General features: G+C 26.4%; 1 protein-coding gene across 3 annotated transcripts in view; it reads right to left on the bottom strand.

Moving 5' to 3' along the window:
* LOC111292640 (beta-galactosidase 6) overlaps positions 1–14,001 on the bottom strand; it is a 31,037-nt gene extending 17,036 nt beyond the window's left edge. For 2 of the 3 annotated variants that reach the window (XR_016345773.1, XR_016345772.1), the window contains exons 1-11: positions 13,618–13,935; positions 10,917–11,012; positions 10,679–10,791; positions 10,513–10,579; positions 4,983–5,075; positions 4,748–4,891; positions 4,529–4,623; positions 3,515–3,620; positions 3,227–3,311; positions 2,969–3,087; positions 2,657–2,821 (exon numbers count right to left, since the gene is read on the bottom strand). Coding sequence is in view for 1 of the 3 variants with exons in the window: in XM_022885116.2 (XP_022740851.2) it covers positions 2,657–2,821; positions 2,969–3,087; positions 3,227–3,311; positions 3,515–3,620; positions 4,529–4,623; positions 4,748–4,891; positions 4,983–5,075; positions 10,513–10,579; positions 10,679–10,791; positions 10,917–11,012; positions 13,618–13,788 (1,254 nt within the window). In the remaining 2 variants the exon portion in view is untranslated. Of the gene's footprint in view, positions 1–2,656; positions 2,822–2,968; positions 3,088–3,226; positions 3,312–3,514; positions 3,621–4,528; positions 4,624–4,747; positions 4,892–4,982; positions 5,076–10,512; positions 10,580–10,678; positions 10,792–10,916; positions 11,013–13,617 lie in introns of all 3 variants that reach the window. The other variant, XM_022885116.2, reaches the window with a different exon arrangement.
* Positions 14,002–18,307: the final 4,306 nt, after the last annotated feature.

Below are 18,307 nucleotides of genomic sequence, written 5' to 3' on the forward strand. Positions count from 1 at the left end.
CGCAAGCCATTTCAACCAAATTGAACTAGAATGCCAAGACAAAATATAGAATCCAAAATCAAAAATGAAAATTCCTAAAACTAAAAAATCAACCCAGAAAACCTATTGCTAGAATTTGTTATGCCTTCTATCCCCTTATGATTTTTTGTCTAATTTTTTCTATGATTGTTCTCCCTTATTTTATAGGGATTCAACTCCTTTTTATTCGAAAAAGTTCAACTGATTGATTTCAAGGATTTGATTTTTAGGCAATTTGATTTCTTGTAATTTTTCTTCTTCATGGAGATTAGGATTCCCAAAATCATAAAATCCATTAATTTGTAATGATTCAATTTCCAAATTTGATGCTCAGATTTCACGTTTTCCCTCTTTTTTTTTTTTTACTTTTTTTTACTTTTGACTTTTGATTTTTAATTTTTAATTTTTTTACCTTTTTTGAAAAATAATATTAAACCAAAAATAAGGTCAAATTAAACTTAAAATTAAAAATTTTCCTATTAAACCTAAAGCTTCACAATCGAGCTCAATTAATGGTCAAAAGCCCATTTTTTATCTCGAAAAAATTTCCAAACAAAATGGGGTATCTACAATGAGTTCAAAAATGTTTTTCAAATTATAAATCTTACCAAGTTATTGGAAGATTTCATAAGAAAATTTAATTAAAAATGCTTTCAAATTAATCCTACCAAACTATTAAATAATTTAAATTTTAAATTAAATCTTATCAAACTATTGAAGATTTAATCATTTTTATAAAAAAATAAAATTTCTAATCCTATTAAACTATTGGAGGATTTAAATCTCATAATTAAATTTTTAAATAAAAATTCTACCAAACTATTGGAGGATATGTCTCGAAATAAAATCTTACTAAGCTATTTGGAAGATTATTGATTTTAAAAATAATTAATTTTTTGAAAACACATTAATGAATCCAACAATCAGGCCTTTTCAAAGTAAGACACTAGTCTCCATAAATACTCTTGAGGTGAAAAAATTTTTTTAATTTGCTATCAAATTATTAGAGTAATTTTAAAATTAATTTTTAATATTAAATTTATTTGATAAAATTATAAATATGTTTTAAAGCTTAGATAATACAAAATCAACCGGTACCATCTTTAAAATAGATATTATAGGGATGCTATAACTTTTCTTATATATAATCATATTTCTGAACCTAGTTTTAATTTCGTAAATTATAACCTTTTTTTTTTTTTTAAGGAACCAAAGTCAAACTTAGAACTTCTTTAAAAAAAAATAAATTCATTAGATGATCAATCATACTTAAAAAAAAAATTAATGGCAAACCCTTAATTTGTGTTTAATGATAAGTTTATGAACTTATACGTTATGACAGATGGTGGTCAAAATACTATCACTTGTTTGATTTTGTGATTTTGTATTTGGAAAATTAATAAAGTATTTGGGGTAAAATGGGGTTTAAAACATATTTGATTTCTTGGTTTTGTGGAATTGCAAATAACAGGGGAGGAAGAGAATGATGATTTCGGTCAAACCCAGAATCGACCAGTTGGTAAGAATTTTCTTTTCCTTCCCATTTTTGAACCAAACAAACAAATAAAGGGCCAGTTTGAAAGCAGTCAAAATAAACCCGGAATGGAATTCGAATTCCTATTGAACCAAACATGATAATTTTTGTGAATCTCATAAGAAAATTTGGCTTGAATACTTAAACAATGTTTATTTTTTATTAATTGCAATACTTAGAAAATTTGGCTTGTATACTGAATATATAAAGCTATTATAAATCTTTGTAGCAAAAAAACATTTCACCTTCAATTATTTTTACTATAATTTTGTAATTGTTTAATCAGAGCAATAAATTATATAAGGTCCATCACTTATAAGTTTGGTCTTCATATTTACAAAATTCTAATAAACCTTATATAATTATAAACTATAATAATTGATTAATTGTAATCCAATAATTATAAGTGATATATACTCATGTAATAGTGCATGGTTAGGGAAGGATGACTACACATGCAAATCTGTTACTTAATAGTTAACTTGGGCTTTTATATTTTATGTATTATCAGTATATAAATTATATATATATATATATTGTTAGTAAATCGGATAATGTTATCTCATTAATGAGTGAATCATATAATTTCACCTCATTAATGAATTAATTTTTTTAAAAATATTAATATTTTTCTATATTTATTTTAAAATTCGATAGTTACTCATTAATAAAATAGTATCATCTGATTCACTTATAGTGTATACAATCTATACATTGACAGTGCATAAATAAAAACTCTTAACTTGGTTTATTAGATTAATTGATATAATTATTTTTGTTTTATTGCATAATCTTTGTATTTATCTAGTTGTGATTTTTTTTAAAATTTTTTTTAGGCTTTATCATTTGGATATGTAATCTTTACGACTCAATGCTTGATGTGAGGCAAGTCAAGTTTAATAAAAATTGTTCACATCGAGTTTTTCTCATTAAAAAACTGTCATTTTCAAATTCTGACTATAAATTCGCACATTTCCTGGAAGTTAAGGTTCTACCATAAAGCCTAGGGAAAGAGGAAGGGGTGTGGAAAGGCCAGTTCGAATCAAAGAAATAAATTTAGTTGTTTCTGTGGGTGATCATACTATAAAACCATAACTAACGTACCTTTGCAGTGTTGAAAATTATATTTTGACAGTCTTGTAGAATGCTAATCGACTTGGGCAACAATTCGAACGAATTGTTTCGGAATTGCACAGTAGCATTACTTGTGGAATCATTGTTTACAAGAAACGCAACACATCCTCCACTTTCTTCTTCAAAAACATAAGCCTAAACCAAAATAAAAATAATAAAAAAAAAGAGGTCATTGGCTTATTGTTGATATTAATTTCTAAATAATTCTTGTAAAACAATTTGCAGCAATGGATATATATACACATAGATATGTATATATTATTGGGTAAAGGAATTGATCACCTGTTGAAATTGACCTATTGAGAAATTGGTTTGCACTCCTTGCAGTAAAGGCGTAGAGCAATTCTTTATCACAGTATGCAATTCCTTAAGATGTCCCCATTTTGGTTGTCTTAGCAAACCTGTAGTACTCATTCCATTTAACAAATTCATTTTTCAAATTTGAAGATCAAAACTGTTAATAATTAATGCTGGTGAAGGGTCTTAATGAACAGCTTGAAATATTGCAAGAAACTAGGAAAAATAAAACTTCAATCTCACCATATTCATCAAGCGGAGCTTCATCATAGTAACTTGTTATCACATAAGCGGATGCTGTCCTTCCGAAATTTGTTCCACCGTGGTACTACATTATAAGGGTAGTTTTCAATTTTCATCAGGAAATTAATGTTAGATACCAATTTTTTTTTTTTTTTTAAAGGAGAGTGGGAGAGTTGTTTTAATCAGGAAAGTCATGTGAGATATAGAAAAATACTAACACATTCATCCACAATTTCCCTAAACTGTTTTTTTCTTCTTTTGCTAATTAAGCAAATTTAATGTACTTACCATGTAATAGTTTATGTAACATCCCCTTTTTGCTATGAAAAGTGTAACATGAAATGCAATATCTTGAGCTGATCTTATGTATGACTCTCCGCCATATACTTGATAGCTTCAAGAAAGATTATAAGTTAGATGCCATAATAAAACAAAAAACAAAAAACCCAAATTTCTTTTTCAAGTATATTCTTTAGGTATGAGTAATATTCAAAACTTATACTTTTTATAAGCAATATTAAAAATCTAAGAGCATTAATAATTTAGGATGTCTTAGTTTTTTTTTTTTTTTTTTTTTGTGTCAATCATAACACGTTATGATTAAGTAAAACTTTCCTGTTATAACTACTTTTAATTTTACATGGTATAGCAATGAAGAGTTTGCCACTAAAAAACTACAACTTTCATGAATCTTTATTAGAACAAATGAAAATTCTCCTGTTATACTCTTAGTATTATATTAATTTTTACAAATAAGTGAAGAGCACATTTAGATTTTTTTTAAGAAAAATAATATTCAAATTGAACTTTTTGAGTAGAGTGATACATGGGCTTATTATTTGAATCAAATACTTAAGGACAATTATTTAGATTTTTTAAATCAATTGAGCAAAATACACAGTAAAATTATTTAGATCATTTAAATGTAAGATTTTTATCCAAACCTCTATTAACATTTATCACTTTCTGATTGATTCTAAGGTATTTGAGAGATTTTTGTCTATGTAACTTTAGTTTATATACTATTAAATTTTTATTTTTTTTTTTATATATTTGATGTTCTATAATTTTTAATGGATAAAAATTTTAAAAAAATCATGAAAAGTAATTTTGAAAGATAGAAAAATAAGAAATTTAAATGTTAAAAAAACCAAAACATAATTTTGAAAAACTAAAAAAAGTGGACAAAAAATGTGACTGAAGAAGTATCATTAATTTATCACTTGAAGTAAGTGGAAGTTATTTTTTTTCCTTATTTTTAAGAACTAAATAAAAGCATAGTAGAATTTTGTAAAAGCTTACAAAGATGTCCAATTTTCTGTCCACATGGATGGCTTGTTGACTGAGTTGGGTCCTACAAAAGTTTCTCCACACCTCATACCATTACATGTATTAATCTGCAAAATAAAATTTAACAATCAACATATATATATATATATATATTCATTTTACTTTTGCCTATAAATAAATTAAAAACATTAATTTCTAAAGAAGATGGGAGATTGAATATATAGGAGCAACCACTGGATCAGGAGCATCAATTTGCTTGCACATCACCCATGGCACACCGGTTCCGAGGTCGACTGCCATTTTTGCTGCCCATTGAACATAAGCAGCTCCTTTTTCATTGAAAGCTGCTTCGATATTTTGATATTCATTCTCAATCTACATTATAATTAAATTTTGTTAGTTTTGAAAATATAAAGTTTTAGATGTTTTGGAACTTAAATTATGATGATTAAATTGATTAAATTACCTGTGATAGTATTATTGGGCCTCGTTGGGATGCATATAATCCCTCTGACTTCATCAGGTTTACTATTTTTGTAGTAAAGTTTTGCATGTAGTACTAAAACAACCAAAATATAAGTAATTTATAAATCATTCAAGTTTTAATAATTACAAGTTTTGAAGATGAACATATTAGACAACAGATGATATATACTTGTATTTTAAAATTAAACAAAATAGTTTATTTATGTTGTATACTTCATAGTAGACCTGCTCATGGGTCAGACGGCTCGTTCGAACCAAAAATCCATCCAAAATTTTAAAGGATTTAAATATAAATATTAAGCTCATTAAAAAGGTCTAGACAAATAAATGAGGTCTAAAAAATAATAAGGTCGAGTTTAAGTTTCACCATTTAAAGCCCAAGCCCAATTCAAAAAATAAATAAAAAATAATTTTATTATAATGGAATAAGACCCATTTGCTTTATTTTTTATAATAGACAAAGTCTATTCGTTTAATTACTTATAATAAAATAAAGTCTAATTTTTTATTCAAAACTTTAAAACAATAATATAATTTGAAATTACATTCAACAAAATTAAAATAAACCCATGCCCAAATGATTCATAAATTCAATTAAAATTAATTAAATTAGTTAAACTAATAATTTACAAAAAAAAAAAATGAAAAAAATTATTTTTTTCAATTTTAAATAATTGTATTTTGTGCAAGCTTGAATTTTATTATTACACGTAGGAATGAACTTGGTAAAAAATAAGGCCCAAAAAGTCAAGTCGGACCAGGTTTGGGTTTGCTTAAAATACTAGAATATCATGCTATCTTAGCTCGGCCCATGAGCAGCTTTACTTTACAACAATTCAATTGGCAACACTTTTATGAAAGAAAAAAAAGAAATTAAAGAGAAAAAAAGTTGACAAACCAAATATGGCTAATAAAAAAAAGTTTAAAATGAAATATTGAAAATTTAAATTTACAATTTTTAATTATTCCTATTATCCATGAATGCATTAGTGTGCTTAATTCACCAAACTCGATAATAAATTTTTAAGGTAATATTTGGTATTGTAACTTTTAAAGTAATGTTTAATATCGTTTTCATAATTAGTATAATAGTAATCTAATAATTAAGATATTATTATTATTATAGTGATTTTATCACTCGTAATTTTAAATCGTTTTATTTAATTAATAATTATTAATTCTTGAAAATTATAAATCATTATATTTAGTACTATTAAAATTTAAATATTATTTTGTTTGAATACTAAAATAATCATATTGTACATAAATTAATAATTTAATATTGTTTAAGATAATAATTTGTAGATACTTATTTTATTTGAAAAAAATTGACTATTGTTTCAAACAAATTTAAAATGATTCTTAATTTTATTCAAATCCATTCGAATATTTTAATTTAACTTATTGAATTATTCTCATATTAGGTATGATTGGATTTTGTTTTAAGTCAAATTTTCTTAGGTTAAAAATTAAAACGTGATCCATTGCTTGAGCTAAAAGTTAAAACTCAATTTGCAAGCTTAAAAACTCAAATTGATTAGGAGATTCATATCAAATTTTAGAACCCAATCTCACTAAACCCAAAAATAATCAACCAAAAAAATTAATAATAATATAATAATAATTTATTTTACTTTATTTTTTCTTTTTCTCATCTTTTTCTCCTTTAGTTTTCGTGCATTAATGCATTGTCACCGCCAAAGCACTTAAAATCCATTTATATCCTCAACTAGTTGTGGTGTGGTGTGGTTAGCACCCTCAATTACACTAAAATCTCATTTAAATCACTTGACTGTGATGTGATGAAGTTGTTTCCATCGTGCAACTATCTCAACTTCTCATTAGAGCTCAAAGATCTAGTAAAGATTTTAAATCCATGCTTTTCTTTTTATCTCTCTCATACTGTAAAAACGAGTGCTCATACCACATCATTTTTTTATTTTTATTTAGCATTTTTAAATAAAATTTTTAATTTAATATAATAATTTTTTTTTATAATTATAGGTTAAACTAATTAATAAAAACTAGCAATTGAATAAATATGTAAAATAAACAAAAAATAAATTGAATAAGTAATTTTAATAATTTTTAATTACTTATTAACTTTAAAAATATTAAATAAATTAAAATTTTTATTATATAAAAATTTTAGTTTAATGTCCTTAACAACATTTTCTTTTCTCATTATTCTTCATTTCATCATTATCACTATGTTTATATTCAAATGCATATCTTACTACTGATTTTAATTTTACCATTATAGTAATAAATCTCATATCTACTACTATTTTTAATCTCACTGCCCATGCAAAAAAACCCTTAGTCCACCATCGTACTAGTTGTGTTGCCACCCGTCTTACTTTACAATAGAAATTTTGAAAGGAAAAAGGCATCAACAACATTTAAAATTCTTCTTCAACTCAAGAAATCTAAGATTTAAACATCAAATGGCTTTTTAAATTAAGCCTTTCAATCGCAATATAAGGGACATAAAACCAAGCAAGTAGAAAATTTTTTTCCTACCTCTATACCATCGAACCCTCAAACAAACATAGAAAAAAGTTTATTTTTTTAAAAAAAACTAACAAAACTCACAGCCATGTACAAACCCCCATTATTGATCACCAAAGCCACCACCACTACAAAGCCTTTCTCCACCACACCGACACCACCAAAACCACAAAAATACTAACCCCCTAACCCACTTAACACCTTCATAACAACTTAGAAAGCCACCCATCAAACTATTAAAACCTCTTCAACCTACAATTATAACATTTCCTAAAAACAAAACACAAAGGCTACAATAAAAAAAAACCTAGCAAAAAAAGTTTTTACCAATTCTCGAAAAAGAGAAGCACCATAAAACACAAACAACCAAAAAGATCATAAAAAAATAAGAGAAAGAAAATAAGGTTTCATTAAGGTTTTGGATTAGGATTTCAAGGGGCTTTGGGATTGTTTTTGGAGTGTAAGAAGGCTTTGGTATAAGGTAAACATAGTTGAATTTGAAGGCATTAGGATCAACAGAAAATGGGTATTTTGAGTGTTAAAGTTGACAAGTTTAATCTTAAATCTAGGCCTTTAGGGCTTATTTTGGAAAAACTATTGGGATAGAAAGGAAAAAAGAAGAAAGAATGATTATTTTGGATAACTTTATGTTAGAATCGATACCGGTATATGGCAATCGGTGCGACTAATGATGATGATAACCTCAAAAAGTGTTGATTTTTATGTTTATGGTGGTGTCAATTTGAATTGAGAAAGTTAGAGAAAGAAGAAGTAATTTAGAAAAACAAATGGAAAAATGGAAATGAAGGGAAAAGAGAAAAGGAAAATTTTGGATATTTTAATCATTTAGTGAAGATGATATACTTTTTGATAAGAGGAAAAGAGAAAGTTTAGGTGCATATTTACTAATCCAACCCAGACTCATGATAGCTCGATCCGATCAGCCTAAGCAAGCAGCCATTAATATTGGGCCACTTGTCTTTAGGCTTATCCAATTAGCTTTGAAAGGCTCATAAGGTAGGCTAGTAGCTGTTTTAGCCTTGAACTTTTTTCTTAAATTAAGCTTAGTCCAAGTAAAATTTATGTTTTATTATTATTATTATTATTTTATTATTATTATTATTATTAATGTGTACATGTTTGAATAAAAAATGATTTAACAAAACCTAAATAATTGAATGATTATAAAATTACCGTGCATGAGAAAATATATCAATTCATTTATATATTTATACCTTTGTTTTGCATAATGTGTACTTTAATAAATGTCGAAAATAAATAAAATTATTCCGATAATAAAATTCTATAAAGTTACAAATGGGTGATTTTCAAAAAAGTTTTAAATGAAATTTTTTTAAAAAAATTTTACCAGAATAATGAAAATTTAGATTAAAAATTTTAATAAATGATAATTGATATTTGCTTTCATGCAATAATAAAAATAAAAATAAAAATGAGAAATTTTAGAAATAATAAAATAATTTTTTGCAATTAAACTTTAAACGTATCATTAAAGTAAAAATTTCTAATGATAGAATTTGAATAAATCAAGAATGTTTAATTTTTATAAAATTTTTAGGTGAGAAATATTTCTAAATATTTTCATAATGGTAGAAAATTTAGATATATTTTCAATAAAAATAAAAGAATTAAAATAAAAACTAGAAAAAGAAAATTAAATAAATTAATAAAAATATTTAAATTCCATGATGAAGCCTTTTTACGGAAATCATTGGGATTTTTTAATATTCTTGAAGTGAGAAAGAATTTATTTAAAATTCTATCATATTAATGAGGAAAACTTAAGTCCTATTTTCCAATATTTAAATAAAAAAATTGAGATAGGAATAAATTTTTCATAAAATTTAATAAATTCGACAACAAAGGTTTTTCAAGAAAATGAATGGATTTCTTAAATATTTTCAAGATGAGAAAAATTTTTTAAATTTTGCCAAAATGGTGAGAAAAACCCAAATTTTTTCTAATAAACATATAATTATTAGAAATTAAAAACAAGCCTCTCCAACAAAAAATTTAACGTATCTGATGACGGAGCTTGTTCAAAATAATGGAAATAGTTTTTAGGAATTTGGCCAAAACAATAAAGAAAACCTAAAAATTTTTCAATATTTAAATGATAAAATTTAATCAAGATTAAAAATTAAAACTATATTTTTCATAAAATTCAATTCAATGGTGAAAACTCTTTAAGGAAATGAATGAATTTTTTTTAATATTCTTTAGATAGGAAAATTTTCTAAAGAATCTACCAGAATAATAAGAAACCCTAAGTAATATTTTAATATTTAAATAATAAAATTTAATTAAAGTAAAAGACTATTTACTTAAGATCATTTTATGACAACAAAATATTAATTGCTCTTGCACTTGGATAATGTTGTGGGAATGCTAATTTTTCTTCACATATAATCATACCTGCAAACATAATTCTGTAACATAAATTGCATCCTATCCTTTTTAAAGAATTTTAATTAAAATTAGAATTTCTTTAGAAATGATATATTTAATCTTATTGTTAGTTGCACATAATTAAAAAGAATTTGGTGGCGATTTCTTCTTTTTCACATCTGGTAATTGAGTTAACAAACTCGGACAATAAAGCACAATTTATAAAACATTAGTAATTATTCATTTGTTTCAAAATAAGGTATAATTATATAAATTATTAAATTAATAAATATATTTATTGATAGCAAAATTAATTTTTTAATATATAATTTCCTTAAAATATTGAATTAAAAAATAAAATGAAATCTATTAAATCGTCCTATATTGATCATAATCATATAGAATTATTGAGTTCTTATCAAACACCATAATATAATCAAGTAAAAATCATCATGAGATAATTATCTCCTACCAAACAACAGAAAAATGTGGTGGCATGGTATATAATCCTTTATGTCATCGCCATCTCGGTACGGAACTAGACAGAGAAGGAATAATATGAAAAAGAATAAGGATCTAAATTAATGTACCTTAAAAGGTTCGTTATCTGTTCGATAAACAATGCCAGGGACATCATGCAACCAAAATGGAAATCCCCTATAAAACAAACATCTGTCAATTCCAAGTCCAATAGCCTAAGTTAATGAATGATAAAAGTGGTGAAGCTTATGAAAAGTGATGGATATATCGACTTACCCGTAAGTCCATTCACTTTCAATATACGGTCCAATCCTAAGGCAGGCATAGAGCCCTTGTGCTTGGATTTCTTTCATGAATTTCACCAAATCGTTTCTTCCACTAAAGTCGTACTACCAAATGCAAAATGTGCAAAATGATAAAATGATTTCATTACAGATACGTGCACACAAACATACTATCAAGCTGCGATTTATATATATATATATATATATGATTGCGTTATAAGTCTTTTAACCTGACCAGGCTGGGGCTCGTGCTGATTCCAAAACACATAAGTTTGAATCACATCAACTCCTCCTTCCTTTGCTTTGGCTATCAAAGATGGCCACATCTGCATAAAATTTTTTAATTAACTTAAATTCCATAATCACTCTCTTCTCTTTCAACCAAAATGTTTAATTTCATTTTTAAGTGTTCTTCAACTAAATATCCTTTCAATATGTTAAGCTCATTTACAGACACCAATTAAATTAAGTAAGATCTACCCATTACATAGCTATTCATTAACATGGCAACCAAAAAATAAATAAATATATAACTCTAGCTGCGATCAAAGAACTCTAGTTCATTCTTTCAAAGAGTCCTTAAACTATGGGGAAAAAACGAAGGATACAAGGAAGGAAAAGAGACGTGGAGGATATAATATAGAGGGTTTTTTTTTTTTTTTGGTTAAAACAAAATACATCATTTGTTAAAACTTAAAATCATACAATTTTAACAAGCGTGGAATCATATATAACTAATACCACACACCCTAAATCTCACATGTGAGAGAAAAAAGATATAATATAGTTTTGTATGTAACCATTATCTAAACCTTTTGTTCTCATATCATGAAGAAGAAAAAAAAAGAAATCTACATTTTTTTTTTATAAAAATAAAGGCTCTATTTTATCTTCTTGTTCTCATATGAAGAGGATAAAAAAGAAATCTACATATTTAAGAAAAAAAAAAATAACGGCTGTACTATGTTAATGTTTTTGTTATTTGCTTTTTGTTTTTTTCTGAGTAAAAAGAGAAAAAAAAAAAAAACCACAATTAGATGCAACATAAAATAAAAATTTTTTAAGTAGTCTATAGACTTATGGGCTTAGCTTTGAACAAGATTTTTCAAGCCCAAATTTGACCCAGCCCAATACCTATACTAATGAGTTCGCCAATAAAAAATGCTATACATCTTTTTCACCCGAACATCAAAATTCTTGCTCAAGATCAATAGATGCCACGTAACATTCATGTATGACACTCACGCTCATTTTTATAAATATTTTGCATTTTTATTTAACACATAACGTGCATATAATATAATTATGCTAATTAAATTCAAATGAGTTAGGTTAATAGTGTTAAAATTGAGCTAACAAGATAAACTAATCAAAAATTTAGGGTGCAAATTATATTTATATATATAATTTTTTTTTCAGGTAAAAATTTGTACATTTCACCATAGTTTGGTAACTATACCAAAAGTGAAAGTAATTAACTCGAGTTTTAACTCCAAACCTTGTGTGTTCGCAATTGTTGAAAAATCTTGTTTCAGTCACGAGAATTTAGAACCCAAAGACAAAACAAGAAAAAAGAGACAAATTTTAAGAAAAATGTTAGATTATTGTGCCAAATATGGACAAAACCTATTTGCAGAACGCAGTCGAAACCTCCAAATGAATAATGTGCCCGTGATCCACCTCAATCTCAACCCCACTCATGCTTAGAATTTCCAGTCTGAAACGACTTGTTTTTTTGTTGAAAAAGAAAGAAAGCTGGAAAGAAAAGCGTGATATATGCTGCTTGATGTTGACATTGTTTGACATAATAATAATAATAATAATAATAATAATAATAATAATAATAATAATAATACCAACGTCTCTACAAGTGATAGTGATGGGGGTTTGATTTTTTTTAAAATAAAATTTTAATTTTAAATTTTATAAATAAAAAAATTAAATTTAAAAAATTTTATTTTTTTATAAAATTTGATTCGATTTCAAATTAATTAATTAAATTTCAAAATAACTACAAAAGATGTCGGACAAAAAATTAATAATAATAATTCCAATAGGAAGAAAAGGCTAAAGCTCATTACCTCACCTCACTTGCTGTCCATTTAACGTGAATTTCATTGTCTCTATATATGCGGCGTCTTTTCTTTACCTTGGAACAGCTCGTGTGGTCTATGTGTAGATCAATTATAATTATAATTATAATTATATTATTTTATTTTATTTTTTGTATTATCGATATAATTTAAGTATATATGATTTGATTACAAATCAATACTCTTTTCATTTCAAATTAAATGTTCATGTTTTCCTAAGAAGAACGCTTTAATTTTAGTGTTATTATTATTTTTTTTAATAACACTGATAAACTTTTGTTTTAGTACCGAAAAACAAAAAATTATTTAAAACTAATACAGAATATAAAAGAAAAAAAAGTAATTTTTGTGGGTTTTTTCTTAAAACAATAAACCCATAATTTTGAAGGGCTGAAAAAAAATTTTGAGGATTCATTTTGAAACAGATGGGCTTATATTATTTATTATTTATGTATTACTATAACAATAATAACTTTAAGTAGATTAAAATATAAAGGATTTTGTCTGGGCTAATTAAAATGTGCGTTGCCCTACCCTCTAATTCTTCTTATGCACATAAATAAAATAAATATATATATTATGTTTTAGTCTATTTAATTAGATTACTTTTTTTTTCTGAATATATATAATGAAATCTTTCATTAGTATCAACAATTTGATACACGTCCCAAGCACGAGTTTCTATACTTGGGTGCTTTAGCAACTTGGCTAAAAGTCTGATCAGAAAATTTAATTATTAATTAACAAATGATAGCATAGGGTTGCCGAGGAAGACAAAAAAGAAAGAAAGAAATAAGACAGTATTGCGGGTGAGAAGAGAGATGAAGTTTATAATTACCTGAGGAGTGCTGCGAGGATAGTGAATAGAACCAGAAAATAGAATTTTCCTTTGGCCGTCGATGATTAAAGATCTTCCGTCGTACGTGACATAATCTTCTCCCTTCACCCACCCTTCTCTGCTCATGCTCAGCACCAGTGTTGCAACAACTAAATATATCCACCCAACCATCTCTGCTTTATTTTCAGCTAGCTGTGGCCTTAATTTACAAACAAGCTATTTGAGCCAAATATTGTATACCCTCTCGTGGGATAATATTGTTAGGACAAAAGACGATCAGGTCACTTGCACTAGAATTGGTGGATAGCTAGGTTGGTCACCTTGGGCTCATATATGTGATGCATATATACTAGGGGAAAGGAAAGGATTGCTATTCTTGGAAGTATTCTTTTTTACAACCAACAAATATCAGTTTAAGCTTTTAGAATAATGAATTTGTATTTAATCTAACTCAATACGTATCAAAATTTATATCTCGAATTTGAATCTTAACAATCTCACATGATATCTTATTTTCATTAATTTGTTCAAAATCTCACGAGCAGTTCTTCTTTAATCACTCTTTAATTAGCATATCTTTTATACTTGAATCCGTGTGAAACTCGTTAATTATCATCTGATTTGCACATAAGAAAGTGTATAAGAATTTTTTTCCAAGTAAAATAATTGAATTCTTTCTTACCAACTTAAGTTGCTTAACAGATAATTCGGCCCTTGGTCCATGAAAAAGCTCTAAAGAGCTAGCAAAAGCGTCGTGTGTTGTGGGCCAAATATAAATGCACAGGATAGGATTGTGTTGTCATCTTGGCGTGGCTTGGATTCTAAGGTTTGATTAAATGAAGGAAACAAGACCAGCAATAAAACTTTAGCACCCCAAGCTATACCTTTTTCACCGGCTATTTAATTGTTACTTGTACGCCAACAATCTTGTCATAAAAGCCTACTTTTAAGTTGAAAACAATATGAGAGAATGCGTTTTTGGAAGATAAATTTTTGAAATGAAATATATCATAGGAAATATTGTATAAAAATTTTGGAGTCAGAAATTAAATCAATGCCGACGAGAATTAGTCTCAATGATAAAAAGAAGATTTTGGAACCTTCAAATATAGGTTCAATTAATCTTTATCATTAGTGGTTTTAATTCAACTTCATATAAGATTTTGTTTAGTTATATACTTTTTTAAATTAGTTTATTTTCTCTTCTCAATGATATCTTATATTTTGGGATCTATATTCTATTCTGGCCCCTTTATCCCAATAAACTTGTCACATTAATCGACTTGCTTTAGGAGCTTTCCGAGGCTAAAGCGAGAAGGCTAGGTGAATAGGGCTTAGTGAAAATCTGTCTCCCCCCCCCCCCCCTTGTTTTTTCTCTTCTTTGGTTTTTATCTGATCAATTGTAACATCGATCTAAAATTTTTTTCAGTATGCAGGGTGGCGTAGCATGACACTGGGCAGTACAAGATGATGGAGCAGGGTGTTGGGCTGACTTGTTGTATGCAGTGGCAAGACAGAATTGGTGGGGGCTCTTCCAAAAATCTGACTAAGCCCATTTTAATATAAGCCTTTTCATTGTGGGCCTACGCCCAACCTTAACATTGATAAGTACAGTCGCAATAAAGACTTTCCTTCCCCTTACTTCGTTTTCGCCGCAATCTTACTTTTTTGAATCGCATTGATGAGGATCAAAGTATTGCCTTTACAAAGTAGCCTAATTATTTTTATTATTTAAATAAAAGAAGCCGTAACCTAAGATAAGGGGAAAAGCTTTTAAAATTTAAATTTTAAATTTATTAAATATTATTTTTTAAATATAATTATATAAATCATTTTATTTAAATTACAGATTCGATTAACTTCTCTTTTCAAGTTAAGATTAGATGAGGAAAACTCAAAAAGGGTTAAAATCTTATTATATTTATTTATGTAATGACCATACTCGAAAATTATTAAATGTGAGATTTGGTATCACAATTTCAATGTTGTCTTTCATGTATAGGGCAATTATAGATCTATTATATAACTTCCAACTTCATGTAAGAATGAAAAGATTAGTTAATTAATATTTTTTACTTTTAATTTTATTATTATTTTTTCTTATATAACAAAGAGAAGATGAGATTTGAAGCTAAATAAAGAAATATCTTGATATGTTTACTTATATTAAATCAAATATTAGGATACACGATATTGTAATTTTAAATTATACGTAAATGTATATAAAATTTGAGCTTTTGAAATTTTAGCTCAAAATTTATAGTAAGATAAATTTTAATCAAAATTTGTTTTAAATGGATATCAATTACCATGTTTTTATATGTCAATCAATATATCCTCATCTATTTCAGACAATATATATCCTCCTCTACTAAGAAGAGGGTCCAACACTATTGTGCGGTGAGAATCCCTTTGGTGCAGCATCCAAAGGGTGCTTAAATTGATTGAATAAGCCCTAAATTGACAGTAGCTAGGAAATTTTGTAACGGCTACATTGTTTTAAGGAAATATCAGCATTTTATCAATAAAAAAGGGATAAAACCAACTTTTGGAACCCAATCTTTACACAAAACCAAAATTTAAAACTTCATCTTTCATTTGTACCAATTAAGGATACAAAGTTTCGAAGTTCTTCCAATTCAGACTTTTGTATTTTGTTTTAATAATTTTTAGACGTTATAATCTCTTTTAATAAATACAATTTTATTTTGCACCAAAATCTCATTATTTTGAGTTTATTTCTCTTAGTTGTATTTTTTTCAATTTAATCAAATTTGGTGGTCATGATTCAAATGGAATCCATGGTACTTATTTGAAGAGTTTATCTTAGTAGTCACCTTTTTGTAAAAAAAAAATAAAAAACCTGAATTAGAAAAATATTGAAAACTTAGAAGGATACAATTGATTTTAATCATAAAAAATAGTACTTAATTATTAATTTTAATAATAAAAAATGGTACTTATTAATTAAGTTGAACGAAGAAATCAGTGGTTGCCACAAAAACGAAAAAAAAAAGGGAGGACGGAGCTAGAGAGTCAGTGTAAGAGCTGCCAGCGATACAGAAAAAGAAAGAAAACAAATAAAATCAAGGTCGGCGGGCATAAAAAACTACTTACCTCACAAGAAGCTTCCCAGAAATTTAAGTGACCAAATGTTCATTTCACTTGGACCACCTACGCTTCCTTACCTTCTACATTATCCCTATGCCTTTTCATGACATTGATGTTTTCCAGTAATATTCATGTTTCATTCACTTGTCTTTTTTTTAATTTATTTTCAGCATCTCCAAAGGACGGCGGCCATTTTTGACATTGGTGATGGATTGCGATTGATTTAGATTCAAATGTTGAACAAAAGAATTTTGTAGTTTCATATAATAAGAGGAAAAAAAGACATTTTTAATCCTAAAAGTCATAGTACAATTTAAAAAAAAAATTACTAATTTGAGATTGGTCAAGTCTCAACAACTAAAATAATAAAAAAAATCCTCAAGTATTATATTCAAATTTATTATGTGTAAGTTTAATTTAATTTTATATGATTGAGTTTTATTAAATTATACGTAATTATATATATATAAGAATGATTATTATGATTATCATTGTGATTTTTAGTTTATTTAATTTGAGTCAATTACATATAATTGGTATTTAAATTTTAGCAAATTTTACAAATTGATATTTGAGAAAAATATATAATTTACATTTTAAACTTTTAAAGCAATGCCCTATCATATTAATCGGGACTTTAACACTGCAAACCTATCGACTTATATATAGTTGATATATATTTGTCGTTTGATCAATATTATTATGTGATGCGTACAACACAAAAAACCATCAGCATCCTTTCAATGTGAATTAAAGATGATGTATTTATTATTAAGCTTGGATCGAAAATCTATCAATTGTTGGACGACCCATGGCATCCATCAAGTTAAAAAAAAAAAAAAAATCAATAATTAAGACAGAAAAATACGCCAAAATTGAACAAAACTTATACATGATAAGACTTCAATATAAAACTTAAAAATTTCATAACCTAATCAATATGGTGATTTTATTTTATACAGCAATTCTTATTAAAATGCATTAATCATTGGTGATATTTTATAATATTTCATTTTCAACCATGACATTTAAAACTTAATATTGTATCTTCGATCATTAAAAATATTTTAGATTCATCCATTTTTTAATCACCTTTAAAATTAATAGAAGATCGTCAAATATACGCTCATGCATATTCCAACTAAAAAGTCAAATAAATCAAGCTTTTTTCACCTGAACGTCCAAGTGTGTGAGCTCACATAATTTTGTCCTGCGGACATCCACATAGACGTACACAGAGTGTTGAGCTGATAGAATCCATCAAATTTTAACCGCCATTAATAGATTAAATGAAATTTGAAACATTTTCCAAAAAAAATACGAAATTAAAATTTGAATTTAGATGTCAATGATACAAGTAAAATATTATACGAAATTAAGAAAAATTATCTCATTCATCATTAGTAAAATTTAAAAATTTTTATTATCCAGATTAAAAGATTACTACTTAAAAAATTAGTAAATTCATGTAAAAATAACAAAACACGTGACAACATTCTAATATCGACTAAAGTTATATAGAAAGATCTCAAAATCATTAATTTACTTCTATTGAAAATTTCATATGGATACATTGAAT

Source organism: Durio zibethinus, chromosome 10 (assembly GCF_047325235.1).
Source record: "Durio zibethinus cultivar Kanyao isolate XHJ-2024 chromosome 10, ASM4732523v1, whole genome shotgun sequence".
NCBI lineage: Eukaryota > Viridiplantae > Streptophyta > Magnoliopsida > Malvales > Malvaceae > Durio > Durio zibethinus.